This window comes from Gadus morhua, chromosome 1 (genome assembly GCF_902167405.1).
Source record: "Gadus morhua chromosome 1, gadMor3.0, whole genome shotgun sequence".
Lineage (NCBI taxonomy): Eukaryota > Metazoa > Chordata > Actinopteri > Gadiformes > Gadidae > Gadus > Gadus morhua.
This window is the reverse complement of record NC_044048.1, coordinates 14647051-14664283: the sequence shown is the minus strand read 5'-3', so window position 1 is coordinate 14664283 and position 17233 is coordinate 14647051. Positions and strand designations below refer to the sequence as shown.

Here is a 17233-nt window from a genome sequence, read left to right as displayed (position 1 = left end):
GGTTGAATGAGACCTTTCAAGTGTTTTTGTATTCAACTAAAATGTGTTCCAATACGCAGAAAGGGTATAAATCCAGGGTGCTAGAGGAACACACACACACACACACACACACACACACACACACACACACACACACACACACACACACACACACACACACACACACACACACACACACACACACACACACACACACACACACACACACACGCATTTGCTTTCACAGTTGTATTGTGTTAAAAAAATTGCAGAAATGGGAACGTTTTGAACCATAACATGAACCTTTTTGTTTGTGTTGAATGTTTAAAGTTTGTCTAGAGTCAATTGCTTCTGAAGACATAGAGTATATAATTTAAAAAAGAAATCCTTAACTCTTGCTGAATACCAGCCTTAGCAAACTATTTCTATAGACAGAATGTATATTGAACTTTATCTAACCATATTTATCTAGTTATCTAAGTCACTCAGAGATTGTTACTGAAAATATCTAACTATTTCTCAAACTAGTGATTTCCCTCAAGCAGCGGCAGTGACGTTACCTTTTATATGATTGGTTTAACAAGCAATTATCTGATGCTTGTCTAACGTTTTATGAGGAATAAATGGTACAATTCATAATAATTGCAAATAATGACTCCATTTTATTAGCAATTAAACAAAACATTGGCTTGAAACCACAAAATGGGTTTCAGTTTGACATGAACACCAAAAGCTGACGCAGTGTCTTCTGCTTAAAAAAAAAATATCACAGGACTAACGATTTCAGTGAGTGAAATACAAATAAGGGGTTTGTATGTCTGTGTGTCCATGGTAGCTTTTATTTAGCTAATATTTGAACATCTCCTTGACACTCGTAGTTCTTAGAGTTTTCTCGTCAAACCACCGTGACACACATAAAATACAGGGTTCAGTATTAATGTCTTTGATATTTCCTCTCCATACAACTTGAACAGCTAAGCATTCGATGAATCTAAAATCAAACAATGTTCTGTTAACATGAAAACAAAATATTTGAGAACCATTGGATAATATTGCAACACTGTACAACAGTAAAAAACAAAAAAAAAGCACAGTGAAAATGCTTCATCTGCTTGATGCAGTGTTCAGTTTCAGAGTTTGCCCTGTATCCAAAGGAAATGCTTACTTTTTTTAGGGATGTAGAATCAAATAAGTCAAAAGTACAACTATACAACGGTTAGTTGTACAGTACATTTTAATCTGTTTTCCCCTCAAACCGTCCTAATAGATGTAGCCTTCAAATGTGCCATTGGGAATCCCTTGAATGAATCTCCGTAACAGCTGGGTTTGTGGTGCGTTCAAGCGTGTTCACTCGAGACACGACCGCTGTGCATTCAGGGAAGGGAGGGGCCGGACAGTCTGGTGGCGGTTTGCCTCGGAGGAGAAATGCTCCCAAATGGGAGTTCCACTAACTTATGTTTGGGAGAAAGACAACGCCTGTTACTCTACCAACCCTACCGAACAACCACCTGTATTCAAACCCGCATTTTTTCTAACCTCTATCGGACCCTCCTCCTCCCCACTGTCTCATTCTTCCCGGTTTCGGAATTCTAATAACTCCACGAGATGTAAATCCCCAGAGCACTGAACCTAACTTCTCCAGTTCTCCATCCCTCAGCCACCCGCTCACAACAGACTCCTGATCGATAAACTAACTGAACGGTGTGCCATCGAAGGCGTGGTGTGTACTCGTGAAGTTTATATTCTTTCACCGTTGACCCTCATGAAGTAGTGATCGAACTGTCAGATAAGCAGTTCTGTGCAAAAAAAGCCATGACGCACGTGGTCTCCCACCACCAAGTCTGAGCTGAATACACCTCTGTAGCGTGACTAACCTGGGTCCTTTTCTCTTGTATTGCAAGGACGGCTTCTATGGTCAACTCTGGCCCCCGGGAATAATCTTAACACTGACTCAAAACACAAGCATAACTTCCCACACACATTCACCACCTATTTACACAAATAAAAATAGGTCCAAGTTAAATACATCATCGCGATGATATCAAAAAGAAAAACATGCAGGCAACTTGATGGTCATGCACGAATGCGATCTTAATCAAAGATCAATGACTAAGCAGATAATTGTTAGGTACTTTCAAAAATCATACAACTGTGTAGCAAAAGCTGGAATATGAAGACTGGTTCCCCTCACGGCAAGGGTGTGGCCACGGTGGTGTATAAACTTGCAAGCTAAATCTGCAGGCACACAAACAGACACACACACACACACACACACACACACACACACACACACACACACACACACACACACACACACACACACACACACACACACACACACACACACACACACACACACACACACACACACACACAAGACAGAGAGGGAAGGAGAGACGTCGTAAGACCAAAAAGCAAAGAGCGATGTGTATCCAACACAATGCAGAGATCCAAACAGCTCTCTGCACAAAATGCATTTATAATGAATAAACAGAACAAAAGAGAAACCTACTTTGGTATCTCCTTGTGCGGGCGAGTGGGCTTATTCGACGACCTGCGCTGACTTGCGGGCGGCTGCAGTGACATCGTTGATGAACAGGGATTTGCCCAGGCTCAACTGTGGATCCAAAAGGCATAAACAGGTTGTTATTAACATATTCAATTTAAATCTGCGGGGAAACAAGCATCGCTCCACTACTCCTCGACACACCCTTGTATGTCCATGTTAATGAGCGCCATTTCATTTTGATTGTATCTTCTGTGGTATCCTTCTTTGTATTGTATCCTCTAAGTATCCTGGAGGTTCTTGGAAAGCATTATTCAAATAAAATGGATTACTGTTTATGGCTGAACTCAAGGAAGTCGCAAAAAAGAAGTCCCTTCTATCTGAGGGCTGAAAGGTTGACCACAGTCTCACTGGTTTCATCCGTTCCATCTGGTGCATGCTTTGTGACAGTCGTGTAGACAATTATTTGGATTTAGCTTGTACTTATCAGTATCACAGGATAACTGTGTTTGTTTAGACTTTTCTCATCCATGTCTTCATTTGTCTGCGCTGCAGTAGCCGAGCTGTGAGAACGAGTTTCCCAGGATTCCTGTGTGACGGCTTTCAACTAGAGGCTAAGATTAGGGAGGCGGGCGGCGGGCAGAAAGGGAAGGCGCAGCGCTTGGGTGGAGCCGGAGAGGTGAAAGTGTTGTCTCTCGGAAGGAGAAGCCCCGAAAGCAAATGATTCAGTTTGCATGTGTGGACCTGCTCATCCATTACCACGGTTGAGTAGAAGTGTGAATATGTGCCTCTGTGTGTGTTTCAACTGTTTGTGTGAGTTTGGGCGTGTTTGTATTATTTATGATTGCTTATTTATGATTGAGTGTGTGTGTGCAGTGGTGTAGTCTACGTGATACGCAGGTATACGCCGTATACCCACTAGGAACGCACCAGGATTTGAGTATACCCACTTCAAAATGTGCACGGATACGTATCAATCGTCTTGTGACAGATCTTTCACTTCTGTGTTTATTTTTCGGAAATATCGGTTGGGTATAACTGCAATACAATACTTTAAGCAGGGGAAGTTAGCTCCTACATTCACCATTCATACCATTCACTGCGCTCGCGCTCTGCCCTGTCTCTGTTACGAAGCGCGAAACTGCCCCTGCATCTCTGCACGTTAGTTGGCGGGCCGAGCCCCTCCTTCTCGCGTGTGTGTGTGCGTGCGTGTGTGTCCAGTCCTCCCATATTAATGTGTAAACCGTTCCCACATAATAAGTAGTCAACAGAAGACAATGTTTTAATCCCACTTTATATCTCCTTGTTACTTTTAGATGAGAACACCTGGCCAGCCTTTCAGACTGGGTGTCAGGCTAGGGAATTTAAAAACAGGCATCCTTGGTTAGAGTGGAGGGAAAAAAAGTTTTAGGTAAATGTCAGCCAACATACAGTTGGTATACACAATTGAAATTCATAATGTTAATCACTATGCAAATGAGAGTATAGCTAATTCATGGTCATTTTTAAGGTGCAGTAATTTCACACTTTTACAATTACTGTATGGTATGTTAGATAACAACAGTAAGAGCTCAAATTAGAGCAATTGAAAGAGTGAAACATTATTCTCCTGTCATCTCCTTCTCATGCACTGGTTAGGATGTAAACAGTTCATTAAATTATTTTGAGTAGATTTTGTCCTTGTTTAGCATGTGCTATTGCTACTATAGATATACAAAGGACAACTTGTCATTTTTGTGTTCTATTTGTTCATACTGTTATTAAAACTGATAAACCTACTCAGCTTTCCATGATTGTTGATAATCGTTATCCTCTTAAATCAGCGGGTTGTAGACCCCTGCGTTGGTGAGTGTGGTGCGACACCCCATAAGCGCCACACACGTACACGTACCGGTCGGACGGGTTTGTACGAGGCTGGGAGGGAATCATCACAGTATACCCACTACAATAAAATAGACTACACCACTGTGTGTGTGTGTGTGTGTGTGTGTGTGTGTGTGTGTGTGTGTGTGTGTGTGTGTGTGTGTGTGTGTGTGTGTGTGTGTGTGTACCTTTTTCAGGGCCCCCTGCAGACTCTTCTCATTCCACAGGCTGTAGAGGAGCAGCGAGGCTGCCTTGCTTCCTTTGGGAAAGGATCTAATGGGGAGAGGTCATGCCTGGTTCATATTTTGCAAAAAACAACAACTCACCACTTCCATCTGTGTAACATACAGGTGTTTAATTATGTAATTAGTGTTTATACAGCAACAAGCCCCATCAGGAACATAGAGCTCTGAATACCAACTATATTGGCTGCATCACCACACTCACCATAGGCTTCCTTAAGCTACACACCTAACCCCAACCTGCTCCCTAAAATGTGCTGGCACTAAGGTTTAAGAGCTATTATTTGAGGTTCATTCGTTAGAAATCCCATAGCCACCTGTCAGCTGTCAATGCGGGGTATACGCTGGGATAATATGTTTCTGGTTGACTGTGCCTACAGACAATGGTCTGTATGATAACATTTTGATTAAGAAGGCTCCAGCTTCCTTTTAAACCAATCAGCGAATGCCTTCCATAAATTGTTCAGTGAATCCGTCTTGCCTGTCAATCAAATGATGACACAGCAGATAAAAATGTAGGGAGGGAGGGTGCATTAGTGGGAGGAAACATTTTTGTTTTGGAATTTATTTCAAAATCTTGCTCTCTTGTGCGTGTTTGTGCTCTCTCCCTTTACCACGCCCACATTTTACACACTGCCGTTATGACGGCATGTAGCTAAAATAATTTTGGGTTAGTTGTTTACGCATATAAGAGAAACGTACGCATAACTAAATATTAATACCAGTACTATTTAGCCATATGTATATGAGCAACGTTGACAACACCTTGTGTACGTAAGTGTAATGTTTTACGTGTTCTCGCTGAGGTCAGCCAGCGATGTCACCAAATCGGAGGACAGGAGCTTCTTGCTGACGTTGTTGTCAGCCGTTAGCAGGGACCGGAAGTTGTTGCAGGAGGTGGCTATGGTATCGTCATTGTTTCCCATCCCAGACGTACCGGAGGACAGGAGGCTGGCGAGGTCGGGGAGCACCTGCTTAGCTGTAAGGGAAACAACGCAACGCAGTGATGGAATGGACCCGCTGTGGGGGCAGGGACTGTTGCTTTTTGGACCAATGGGTGTTCAGAGATCCCGATTCAGAGATTTGTTCATCCTGAGGGTAATCGTCACTGTCTCAATTGCTCAGCTTAAGATATAAAAATGATAATACAAACTGAGAGTATAAATCAATCAAGTAAATATAATATCAGGCAATTAATTAAAGGCAAAACAATAAAAAAATGAAATGAGGAATATGCATACATACGTGAGGTAACTACAAAGTGGCTCGAATGCAGGGATATGACATGAAACATGGAACTATTGAGACGTGAAGACGTCTCATTGAGTAACGGCACGCAATGAGACGTGTTAATGGAGGGTGGTGGGGGGGTCCGAGTGAAGGGGGATGCAGACAGTGGATCTGGAGGGTGAATCTTTACTGCACCGACACATTGTTTCCCTTTCTTCTGACAACTGTTCTTATTGTAAGTCGCTTTGGATGAAAGCCTCTGATAAATGCCCTCAACGTGATGTTAGTGGAAGGGGCCTCTCACCTATGGAGGACTGGATGCTGGTGGAGCGGGACATGTTGCCCATGAGGCACATGGCGGTCTTCTGCAGCGTCTTGTTGTCGGAGCGCAGCAGCGGGCTGACGGTCGGCATGGCTCCCAGCTTCTGGACCAGGACCTGGCTGATTGCATTGGAGGCCTGAGTCACAGGGAGACGAGGGGGGAAGGCCAGAGGCGTTGCTTAGGATTGACCAGGAGAAGCGAGTGCGGGGGGGAAGACGCACATGGAAACCTGATGGGCTGCAAATTAACAGTTACATGATGAGGAGGATTGGAGGAGAGGTCTTAATGCTTGGCTGTTGTTATTGCTTGTAGTCCTACTTCTTCAAGTAGTCCTGATTCTCTCCCCCTAGAATTGCCCCCCCCCCCCCCCCCCCATCTCCCCGTCTCTCTCCCCGTCTCTCTCCCCGTCTCTCTCCCCGTCTCTCTCACCGGACCCTTTTTAGCGGTGAGGTTCTGCAGGGCACCGATGCTGGCCTCCTGGGTGGAGTCCTTCTGGGACGTGCCCAGCAGAGACAGGTAGGCCACCATGGCCTTGGGGTGGCACAGCCAGTCGACTCCAGACGGCAGGCTGTCGTCCTTCATGCTCTTGTTCATATCGAACTGGATCTGAAAGGAAAAATAACAACAAGACGGATACGGGTTGACTTGTAGCCACATGCAAACTCAGCACCTAATTAAGCAGGGTGCAATGTGCTTATGTTCAATGGGCCGTTGACATTACCGGAATAAGTTAATAGGATGACTGCGTAATGTGCAAAGGAGCACATGCCAAAAATCCATACACAGAAGAAGTCAGGCATCACAATTTATTTCAAAACCAATTTGCAACCTATATATTGTGTCTTGTAAAAATAATTTTGGGGACCTACTGAATCAGAATATAGGACATGCCCTGGTCTCAAAGCCTCATAGAATGTGTGAGTGTGTTTGCTTGTGTGTTTAATAATGTGTGTGTGTGTCTGTGTGTGTTTGTGTGTGTGTTTGTGCGTGCGTGCGTGAGGGAGTGAGTGAGTGAGTGAGTGAGTTTGTGTGTGTCTATGTGTGTGTGCGAGCCTGTATGTTCAGTGTGTGTGTTCAGAGTCCATGCTCGCTGACCTCTTTCAGCTTGCTGCTCTTGGGGCTGAAGCAGCCCACGGTGGAGCTGTCCGTGGCACTGGGGGCTCCGGGGCTGGGGGGGGGGCTGAACTTGGAGAAGCAATCCGGGGACTCGGTCTCCAGCTGGTAGGTCAGGTTGTGGAGAATACACGCGCAGTTCTCCACTGACTGAAGGTGGAGGGAGAGGGAGAGACACACACACGCACACACAGGATGAATAGCACTGGAGATATGCAACACGACATCAGCCTGACACACTATAATCAGTCAAAGTAGGGAGGGCTGATATTATGGGATGTTGTGCCCAGAGATGGCCAATCACTGCGTATAGTGCTGATTAGGCACAAGGTGTATTGTGAATATCCTTCCAAGGATAAATATACTGTTTTTATCTTCTTCACTTTTACTAGAGTTAGCAGATGCTATTATCCAAAGCAACTAACAGTACATATCCTTCAATCAATAGCAGGGAGGATTTTCATCTCATTGTCCTCAAAATCCCTGGACGGTGGGGTGCAGTGAGTCAGACACCATCCCTAGAAGGGTCTGTGTTTGACTCAGAGACCAGGGGGGGGTGGGGAGCGGGGGTTACCTTGTCATCAGGGTTGTCCTCCGCCACACAGGACTGGATGTAGCTCAACAGGGCGTCGATGAGGCCATCACATTCTCTCATCGTCTTTCTCTGCTTCTCCTTGGCACAGCTCAGGTTCCTAGACACACACACACACACACACAAACACACACACACACATTCATGCACGTGCACCCACACCCAACCACACACACAAAAAAAAATAAAGCACACACACATAAACACACACAGAGGTCATACTGGGGAAGACACATTTTGTGATGACAAAGAAATGCAACATGCACCAACAGCTTCAATCGTTTCGCGGTATAAATCATCTGCATTTTTTATACCGCCTACTGATTGCTTAGTGCACTAACTGTCATGCAAGCCCACAGCCTGGGCACATAAAGCAACTCAGGGCTCAGGAATGAAGTGTCTCTCTCCAGGACAATCAAAGGTGAGAAATGGAATCAACAGCGTTCCAGTTGGCTGAGGAACTGATCAAACCACCTGAGAAACAGACGAAGCAGACGGCCAACCAACCGATCCACTGGCAGATAAGTAGGGAGACACAACCTTTAAAAGGTGCATCATTCTAAAGCACTTTCTGTCATGAAAACGCTCACTGAAAAGCGACCAGAATCTAGGTTAATTATTCAGACTCAATGTAGCGAACTCTCAAGTCAAACCTTCGTACATAGAGCCTTGCTTTTTGAGGGTTGGTGGGCTGAAGAGAGAATAGGGAGAGGGAGGGCTGGGGGGCACACGTTTGTTTTCTCAAAATGTAAACTTGATTTGACATCGCTAATCAAATATATTGTACCTTTATCAGGGCCAACTTTAACCGATTGACAGGCAGACAGCTAGACAGACAGAGAGATAGACAGACAGACAAATATACAGAAAGAAAGACAGACAGACAGACAGACAGACAGACAGACAGACAGACAGACAGACAGACAGACAGACAGACAGACAGACAGACAGACAGACAGACAGACAGACAGACAGACAGACAGACAGGATAGAAAGATCGACAGACAGACGGACAGACAAACAGACAGACAGACGGAAGCATGGTTACCGCAGGCAGCCCGTTGCGCTGAAGAAGACATCAGGGTGTATGTTGTTGTTGACGCTGGTGTCCGACCAGCAGGTGAAGGGGACCAACACGCTGTCGGTGAGCACTGGCAGGGCCGAGTCGATCAGCTCCTTCTTCATCCCATCCTCTGAGGACATGTTCCATAGCAAGCCTACCCAGAGAGTAGCAGACAGGTCGGGGTTGAATCTCTCAGGGTACAAATGACTTCCAGCGGGCTTGGGGGGATTTTTGTATTGGGAGTATGTCCTTAAAGAGCAGGTAAGGGGTTAGGCTTCTTGCACAAGGATGCCTACAGGTGGGACAGCTGTCAGTGGGGCTTAAGGAATATTTTACAACCAAACCAGAAATACTGGGCACATTTTCATTCACATTTTTATCTAGAATATCTATGTCTATTTGTCGGGCCCTGGGGGTTGGGGGGGGGGGGGAGGGGGGGGGGGGGGGGGGGGGGGGGGGCTGTGTTACCGGTGATCTGCTTCTGGGTCTCGGTGGAGTTGGTCTCCTTCAGGAGCTCCAGGGCGTTGCCGATGCCCCCATGCTTCTTCACCTCCTGCTTGTTGTCCTGGTCCTTGAACACCAGGTTCCTGAGGGCCCCCGACGCACTCTGGCACACGTCGGGGTTGGGGCTCCGCAGCAGGGCCACCAGAGGAGGGATTCCCCCCAGGGTCAGCACCTGGAGGATAGACAGACGTATACAAGGAGAGGGAGAGGGACAGAGGAAGAGAGAGTGAGAGCGAGAGAGACGGTGTCATGCAAACAAGCCTCTCCGGCACACGCGTGTCGACGCAAGGAAGCAGTGGCCTCCATAAGACCTATATATGCCCTGCTTGTTTAACAGTGCACGACGGAAGCGTCCCTCATTGAGCATGCTTGTGAGTGTGTGTGTGTGTGTGTGTGTGTGTGTGTGTGTGTGTGTGTGTGTGTGTGTGTGTGTGTGTGTGTGTGTGTGTGTGTGTGTGTGTGTGTGCGTGTGTGAAACGCCATGCTGGTTGCGCAGACCTCCTGCTTGGGGCTCTCCTCGCTGAAGGTGCAGTGCTGGATGAAGGAGGCACCGCACTGCTGATGGGACTCCTCTGGGGTGGACAGGAATTCCACCGCCTCCTTCAGCGTCAGGTTGGCCATGCTGATCTCTTCGTTTTGCCTGCAGACAGACAGACAGACAGACAGACAGACAGACAGACAGACAGACAGACAGACACACACACACACACAGCCTCACTAAGAACAGGAGCGCCGGAACACACCGAGCCTGACTGAGAACAAAAGTCTGCGCTGTGAGGTGAAGGTGAGGGATGCAGACTCACATGCTCTGCTCCTGCTCCGTCTTGCCCGCCTTGGTCAGGGAGACCCGGCTGCCGCTCCCGCTGTGCAAGGAGGACAGACGGCCCAGGCGGGTGCCGCTGTTGGTCATCTGCTGGTTGCTGGTGTGTACCGAGTGCAGGCTGTGTCTGTTGCTCTGACTCCGAAACTGCCTGCTGCCCTGCAGCGTCTGGCCTGTGGCTCGCTGGGGAGAGGGAGAGAGGGAGAGAGGGAGAGGGGGAGAGAGGGGGAGGGGGAGAGGGGGAGAGGGGGAGGGGGAGAGGGGGAGAGAGGGAGAGGGGGAGAGGGGGAGAGGGGGAGAGGGGGAGATAGGAAGAGAATGAAATTAAAGCATTTTAAAAAAGGATTTGAGTTTTTCCTTTGAATGGTGTCATAGAAAAGCAGAGGTTACAAAACAACAACAAACTAAAAAAATTAAATTACAAACAATTATACAGACTTTTGTGTCCCTCATCATTGACAAAAAGCATATTAATATCGTGAAACAATAATATGTAATGCTATATTATTAACTGAAACAACAACAAAAGGTACATGAGGCGTTACCATCTGGGATCCGGGGACGGCAGCGACGGGAGGGTCTAGAGCCGGGTCACTGCGGCTCAGCTTCAGCCCATTGGGCGGCTGTGGAAAGGCGGAAGGGGTGAACTGCTTCTCCAATTGGCCGGAGGTGCTGACATATCTACTTTTAGTTGACAAAGAGCGAGTTTTCTGCGCCTTCACCTGTGAATGGAAAGGGGCTGGTTAGTAGACAATGTTTGATATTTCTCTCTGCGGTAACAGTTAACATTTGATGGGTGATGAACAGCATGTTGTTATTGTCATCTCCTCTCAGAGCAGGAAGTACCATGTCAATTAAAGTTTAGGGCGGATGACGTAATATTATGACTGGAGAGTGAAGCAAGTAGTGCCTCTAATCCCCCGTTCACAAAGGGTTCTCCCAGACAACGATTATGTAAGACCAGGATCCATAAAGGATTCCAGTAGGCTGGTGGATTCCACTAATACACAGTGAGCCTTGAGAAAAAAATCGCTTCCACAATTGGGTTTTTCTTGGATTGACTGAACCAGACAGCCTCGACTCTACCAAGGTAAGCCAGTACATTACAATTAGATTAAAGCTTTAGCAAAAAAATCTTTTTGACACACACACAGACACACATGCTGCAGGAGTTCTTTACAGAGCAGCTCTGTTTGTGTTTGGACACGTCAGTGTACCGGTTCAACCAGTCGGCCCAATACTGACAACACTCAGTGAGTGACCCAATACTGACAACACAGAGTGAGTGAGTGGGTGAGTGGGTGAGTGAGTGAGTGAGTGAGTGAGTGAGTGAGTGAGTGAGTGAGTGAGTGCGTGAGTGCGTGAGTGAGTGAGTGAGTGAGTGAGTGAGTGAGTGAGTGAGTGAGTGAGTGCGTGAGTGAGTGGGTGAGTGAGTGAGTGAGTGAGTGAGTGAGTGAGTGGGTGAGTGAGTGGGTGCGTGCGTGCCTGCGTGCGTGCGTGTGTGTGTTTGATGACAAGTCAGAAGCCGAGAAGTTTAGTTCTGCAAGCCAAGCCCAAATGTTGGTTTGCAAGCATGATGTGGGAAAACTCTTTGTGTACAAGGAGGCACAATAAACACTGGCAACCAAAGATCAACTTTCTGTTAACTCAGTACTACACTGGTACGTACTAAAAAAGTTATGTATTTAACTGCAACTTTATCTTACATTTTCTATCTCCCAATTGTGGTCAAACACACTCAATAAAGACCTCAACCAAAGCTGGAAGAGCATTATCAGAGTATATCATAACATTTGACATGTAAGCAGTTACAGCGTCTTACGCAGTTACGCATGCTTGGGCAAGTGTGTGCGTGCTCACACACAGATACGTGCACGGACACACAACGTGAATATAGAGAAAACTAAACAGACATGCGCAGACATATGACCACATCATGCGTTTGCGATTGATGTATATGTCACAGGTTTGTTTGTGTTTAATGCCATGTACTTTCTTCTTATTACTTGGTGGAAGCAGCCATTTGCTTTTTCTTTCATTAAAACCTGAAAAGCTTTATCGTCAAACCATGATTAAAGACAGAGAGGGCCAAGAAGGCAACAGAGTCAAGAAATTAGATTTGATGCAAACTTGCAGGAAACAAGTGCATCACAGATTAATGTATTAGTGCTCTGAAAAGTCTAGTGTTTGGCTTATTGGTGTCCAAATTGTAAGACATTCAAAGATACTCATTATGAGTATATTAAAACAGCACTTATATATATCATCACTGTGAGACAGTAATGATACATTATGATTAAAATGTATCGTACTTCTGGGAAATGTAATAACTCTCTGTCAGATGATCTGGTCACAGCCCAACCCTGAATATCACACACACAAACACACACACACACACACACACACACACACACACACACACACACACACACACACACACACACACACACACACACACACACACACACACACACACACACACACACACACACACACACAGTCTAATGATAAGGCAAACACAGTGATTTTAAAACTCTTGTGTGGAATTTGTATAATACTATTATCTCATGTGTTGCCTTACGTTGACCTTGTCTCTATCTCCCTCTAGCCGATGACTATCCATGACAGCAGACATTCGAAACACAATTCACACCAACAACATACTAAATTCATCTGTTCAACAATCCTAAAACGCAGGTTTTGCCCACGCCTAAAACATCCAAAACAAACGTTGTTGAGCAAACCCACCAGAACCAAGCCAAGAATACAATTGGACCACTGAACTCAGAGTGAGCCGTGGTTTCCCCCCCTGTGGGATTAGATGGGCCTTCTGTTTTGTAAGACAATAAAGCAACCTCTTCACCCTGTGGACACCTGATCCAGGTCACAGCGCTCTGGCAGAGGAAGCCATTCTGAATGGCTGCTAGAAACAGAAACCCTAACGTTACGGCGGACACATAAGTAGGCCCCCTGGTACGGCCGGTGACAGCAGCACCCCTTTCTCTCTCTATGTACTGTCTGTCTGTCTGTCTGTCTGTCTGTCTGTCTGTCTGTCTGTCTGTCTGTCTGTCTGTCTGTCTGTCTGTCTGTCTGTCTGTCTGTCTGTGTACTGTCTGTCTGTCTGTCTATGTACTGTCTGTCTGTCTGTCTGTCTGTCTGTCTGTCTGTCTGTCTGTCTGTCTGTCTGTCTGTCTGTCTATTCATACATCCAAATAGGTGTGGTGACGAACCGGACATTGTGGAAAATTGCAAGGCACGGGAGAATGTGTGTCTTATTAAAATGGGTGCCCTGTTGAAACATGCGCCTTGGGAGAATGTGCATTAGACCATGTGTTGCGTTGTACCGCGTGTCGTATTGATAGAAAACGTGTTGTGGTAAAGGCGGGTCGTGTAAACCTGTGTGGGGTGCTAACACCTTGGGTCCTGTTAGATTCCGTGCGGTCTTCATTTGTGTTCTGTAGTAGAGAGTAGCTGAGAGTAAAAGGAGATGGTAGTTACCGATTTGCTGTAGCCACCGCCAGACTTTACTTGTATGGTGCTACTGCGGTTCAAGAGGCCATTGGTGGTGGTGGACGCCGGGGAAAACTTGAAAGATCCAAACTCGGAGAAGACTGAGTTCTGGGAACTAACAGGACCTGGGATGCAGAGGAGGAAGAAGAGTGTGGATGAGTGACACTGTGAATGGAGTGGTCGAGAAATGGGAGTGTCGAAAAATGACGATAAAACATAGAGATAACTGTAACACAACAACTAAAACAAGGACACAGGATCAGTGGCGTGAATATATTTTATTTCAGGAGCACGTTAAGCATCAAGGAGGTGGGATGACGGGGATTGAACTCTGAAAATTCCAGTTGTGTGCTTCTTTACGCGCCATAGCAACTACAAGATTGTAACCGTAACTATGTGATGTGTCTGCCAAACATTTCAGGGAAAAGGGGGTGTGATCTAGTCAGACCGACTGTGTTTTGCTTAATGTGTTCCATCTGACTGTGTGAAATAATGATTAACTATTGAGGAGAGGAACAACACACATGACCATTATTATTTCAGTGCTTGTACTGGGATGACTGGAAACTATAGATAAGGCCGCAGTTGAAAGCAGATCTTTTGTCAAATTGAATACACTCATTTGAAATATGAACAATATATACAATGTTTGTCAAACATTGTCAAACACTGTGGTTAGTATTAAGTCACATTGTAAAGTACTGGTAAAACAATACGAAACAGAGCATAGACATATAATTTGTTATAAATGGGTGGCCAAGCCAAAATAATCAAGCTTAAAATGTTTTGGTACCAGGTAGCCAACTTAAAAAAATTGATATGTGTAGAAAGCAGTTTGTCGAAACAGGGAGACAGACATGACGTCATCCAGGAACTTTAATACCATAATCAAAGGCTGTTGGTTTGCCAAAATAACACAACATGTATCAGCACACCTGTGTCGAAAACAAAGGTGGGTGTTGTCATGGTTGCAAAAATTATAAACTATTATCAGACTGATAGAGGTCCACATCACACCACGCAAGCGACCATCCTTCCCTTAAATTAACTGAATTTAAAGGGCTGTATGGAAATAGACCAATTCTCGCACACTTGTTGATATGCACATTTGAGTCATGTTTTCTCCTTCCTAGCAGGGAAAGGGGAAAGGATAACCCCAATAATACATGTTTGGCTTGATGGCTTCACAGGAGACAGGCCCTCACGTAAACAATTAAATCAAACTTTTAAATGGGCCTACACTACGGTAGTCGAGCACTCTAAAATCCAGTCAACAAAGTTTGGCAAAAATAAATGTTTAACTAATATAATGCTTTACCTTTTGCTGTTTGGCATTTACTATTATTATAATTAGGCTATTAATATAAATATTTTTAAATAATAAAAAGCATTAAGTAAGTATTAGGCTACGTATAGGATGTTTCGATAAATAATAGGAATTATCTAATATTTGTATATAATCGTGTGTCCATACTTGTTGGAGACAGCGTCCCGCTCTTCCCATGTTTCGACTTGCTCCTCTTGATAGTGTGAACTTGATCCAGCACACGCTGCTGCCCGGTCCGCAGCTTGTTATCCGTCGGCACCGCCAGGGACGTATCGTCGATGATCGCGCCAGACGTCGCCGAACGTAACGGATCCGCCATTGTTTTTGCTCCTGTAAGAGTTGAAATCCAAGATATATATGATATAAAATAATGATTCCAGGTGAAGTAAGCGATATGTGCTTCGAGGCAATGCAGCGACCACAATGGTAACGCCAAATAGATTTCTCTCAGCAGCATGGAGGAGACCCGCCCTTTGAACCGCGCCCCTCCGGTGTGGGAGTGTTCACATGCAGGTGCAGAATGACAAGAGGGCCGCGGGCGGACCAGACAGTGGAAGCACACTTCCCTGCTAGTAGGCCTACATAAAATAGCATTACGTGATAAAATTATAAAAATGAAACTACTGTCAGTAACACAGGTTTAAACAGGCTACGACATATGCTACAACTGCCAGGCAACGGATGAAACAGTCTCTAAAGTGTTAGTTAACTCCCTTCTCGGGCCTCCAATACTAGACGCCTTGACTCAAGTCTTGTCTTTTGGATTTGGTCTGGATTTGAAGTGGGCAGCCAGCAAGACAGGGCACGAGTTATTGTAGGCCAACGTCAAAAGAGCAGATAATTAAAAGTGGAAGATTGTAGACAAAGTTTAAATAGAGCATAATTCACATGGGGAAATTAGTTATTTTGTTCAACCAGAAGATTGGTATGGCCATGGTATCTGCTGCAGGTATTTTCCCACCACACCCTGATTCAGAACAACACCAAGTCAATAAATAGGCGTGCAGGGCAATCATAGGTCTACTACATGTTGGCCTGCCGTGTGATTTCCTGATAGCGGCATAGCAAACATTGGAGCATGCTTGCATGCATCTAAACAATACTAGGGCATGTCAAACATTTGTGTTTGCATGAGTGATGTAGGCCTATGTCAGGCACTACAACGGAGGTTTGTCAATACAATACAAAAAGTATATGACCAAGATAAGATACAATGAGAGGACATGTTGTATCAGGGAACACTGATGAACAAGTAAATGTTTAATCAGCCCATACTGCCACTTGCCTAATTTCAGTTTTTCAAAGTCACAAACAAACAGAACCTGTTAACTTCTGAACCCCCCAACCCCTCCCATTCTTTGATATTGGCAAACTTGTACAAACAACTTCAAAAACACACCCTTTCCCGGGGCAATGGTGTGCAGTGACGGATTATTATTGTGTTGATTTAATTTCCACCTTGATTATTCAATATCACCCAACTACCTCATTGGGTTGATAGTTGCGTTTCAGAGATTTGAGAGCCAAATAAATCCAGTCCTAGGATATACTGTAGATACCATTCATATTGAGCCGTGTGCGTGTGTTTTTGAGAGAGAGAGAGAGAGAGAGAGAGAGAGAGAGAGAGAGAGAGAGAGAGAGAGAGAGAGAGAGAGAGAGAGAGAGAGAGAGAGAGAGAGAGAGAGAAAGGGTGTGAGAGAGAGAGCTGAAGGAAGTGCTGTGCACATTTTGTAGTGTATGTGAGCAACTTATAAAGAAAAAGGTTTGCAGACAAAGATAAAATCACTGGAATAGTTTCTAGATTAAAGCATTATTTTTAAATAGGAGGTCCATAAAAACACTGTATGGAGCGATTGTTGACGGGGGGGGGGGGGGGGGACGTGGCCAATACGTAATTATTATGATTATAATATTTTTTTTTTTTTTTCATGGGCCCCCCCTCTGCCTTGGGCCCCCCCACAACTGTCCCCTTTGTCCCCGCAGTCCGTCGGCCCTGTGTGTCTTAGTAAGAAGACCCTTTACTCATTCTCTCTGTTATCAAAATGATTTATGCTTCATAAATTACCAACAAAAATGATTGCTACCCTTAATTGCTCCTTAAGAGATTACAGAATCCGGTCAAGTTGTAACCATAGTTTTACTGTATATGTTCTACCCCAGAT

The 17233-nt window shown here is 45.2% G+C and overlaps 1 protein-coding gene and 1 long non-coding RNA gene across 2 annotated transcripts in view; both read right to left on the bottom strand.

The window, feature by feature from the left end:
- Positions 1–218, bottom strand: part of LOC115547207 (uncharacterized) — a 9809-nt gene extending 9591 nt beyond the window's left edge. The window contains exon 1 of the long non-coding RNA XR_003977339.1: positions 209–218. This is a non-coding gene — a long non-coding RNA (uncharacterized LOC115547207). The remainder of the gene's footprint in view (positions 1–208) is intronic.
- Positions 219–617: 399 nt separating this feature from the next.
- pkp1a (plakophilin 1a) lies at positions 618–15527 on the bottom strand. The gene is made up of 15 exons (XM_030361227.1): positions 15219–15527; positions 13733–13869; positions 10780–10956; positions 10218–10417; positions 9913–10054; positions 9379–9586; positions 8896–9064; positions 7830–7947; positions 7238–7405; positions 6572–6748; positions 6125–6278; positions 5383–5569; positions 4537–4621; positions 2492–2596; positions 618–2214 (listed from the first exon to the last, which is right to left on the bottom strand). Exons 1-14 carry the CDS (start codon positions 15388–15390, stop codon positions 2522–2524), a joined length of 2169 nt encoding a protein of 722 aa, XP_030217087.1. The 5' UTR covers positions 15391–15527; the 3' UTR covers positions 618–2214; positions 2492–2521.
- Between the last annotated feature and the right edge of the window lie 1706 nt (positions 15528–17233).

What these genes read in the sequence shown, in the direction of transcription:
- pkp1a (XM_030361227.1), bottom strand. Translation starts at nt 15,390, where the DNA reads ATGGCGGATCCGTTACGTTCGGCGACGTCTGGCGCGATCATCGACGAT. An exon ending in AGAGCAGCAAGCTGAAAGAG is followed by an intron (nt 6,749 to 7,237) that starts GTCAGCGAGCAT and finishes TTTTCCTTTCAG; the next exon opens with ATCCAGTTCGATATGAACAA. An exon ending in TCACCGCTAAAAAGGGTCCG is followed by an intron (nt 6,279 to 6,571) that starts GTGAGAGAGACG and finishes CCTGTGACTCAG; the next exon opens with GCCTCCAATGCAATCAGCCA.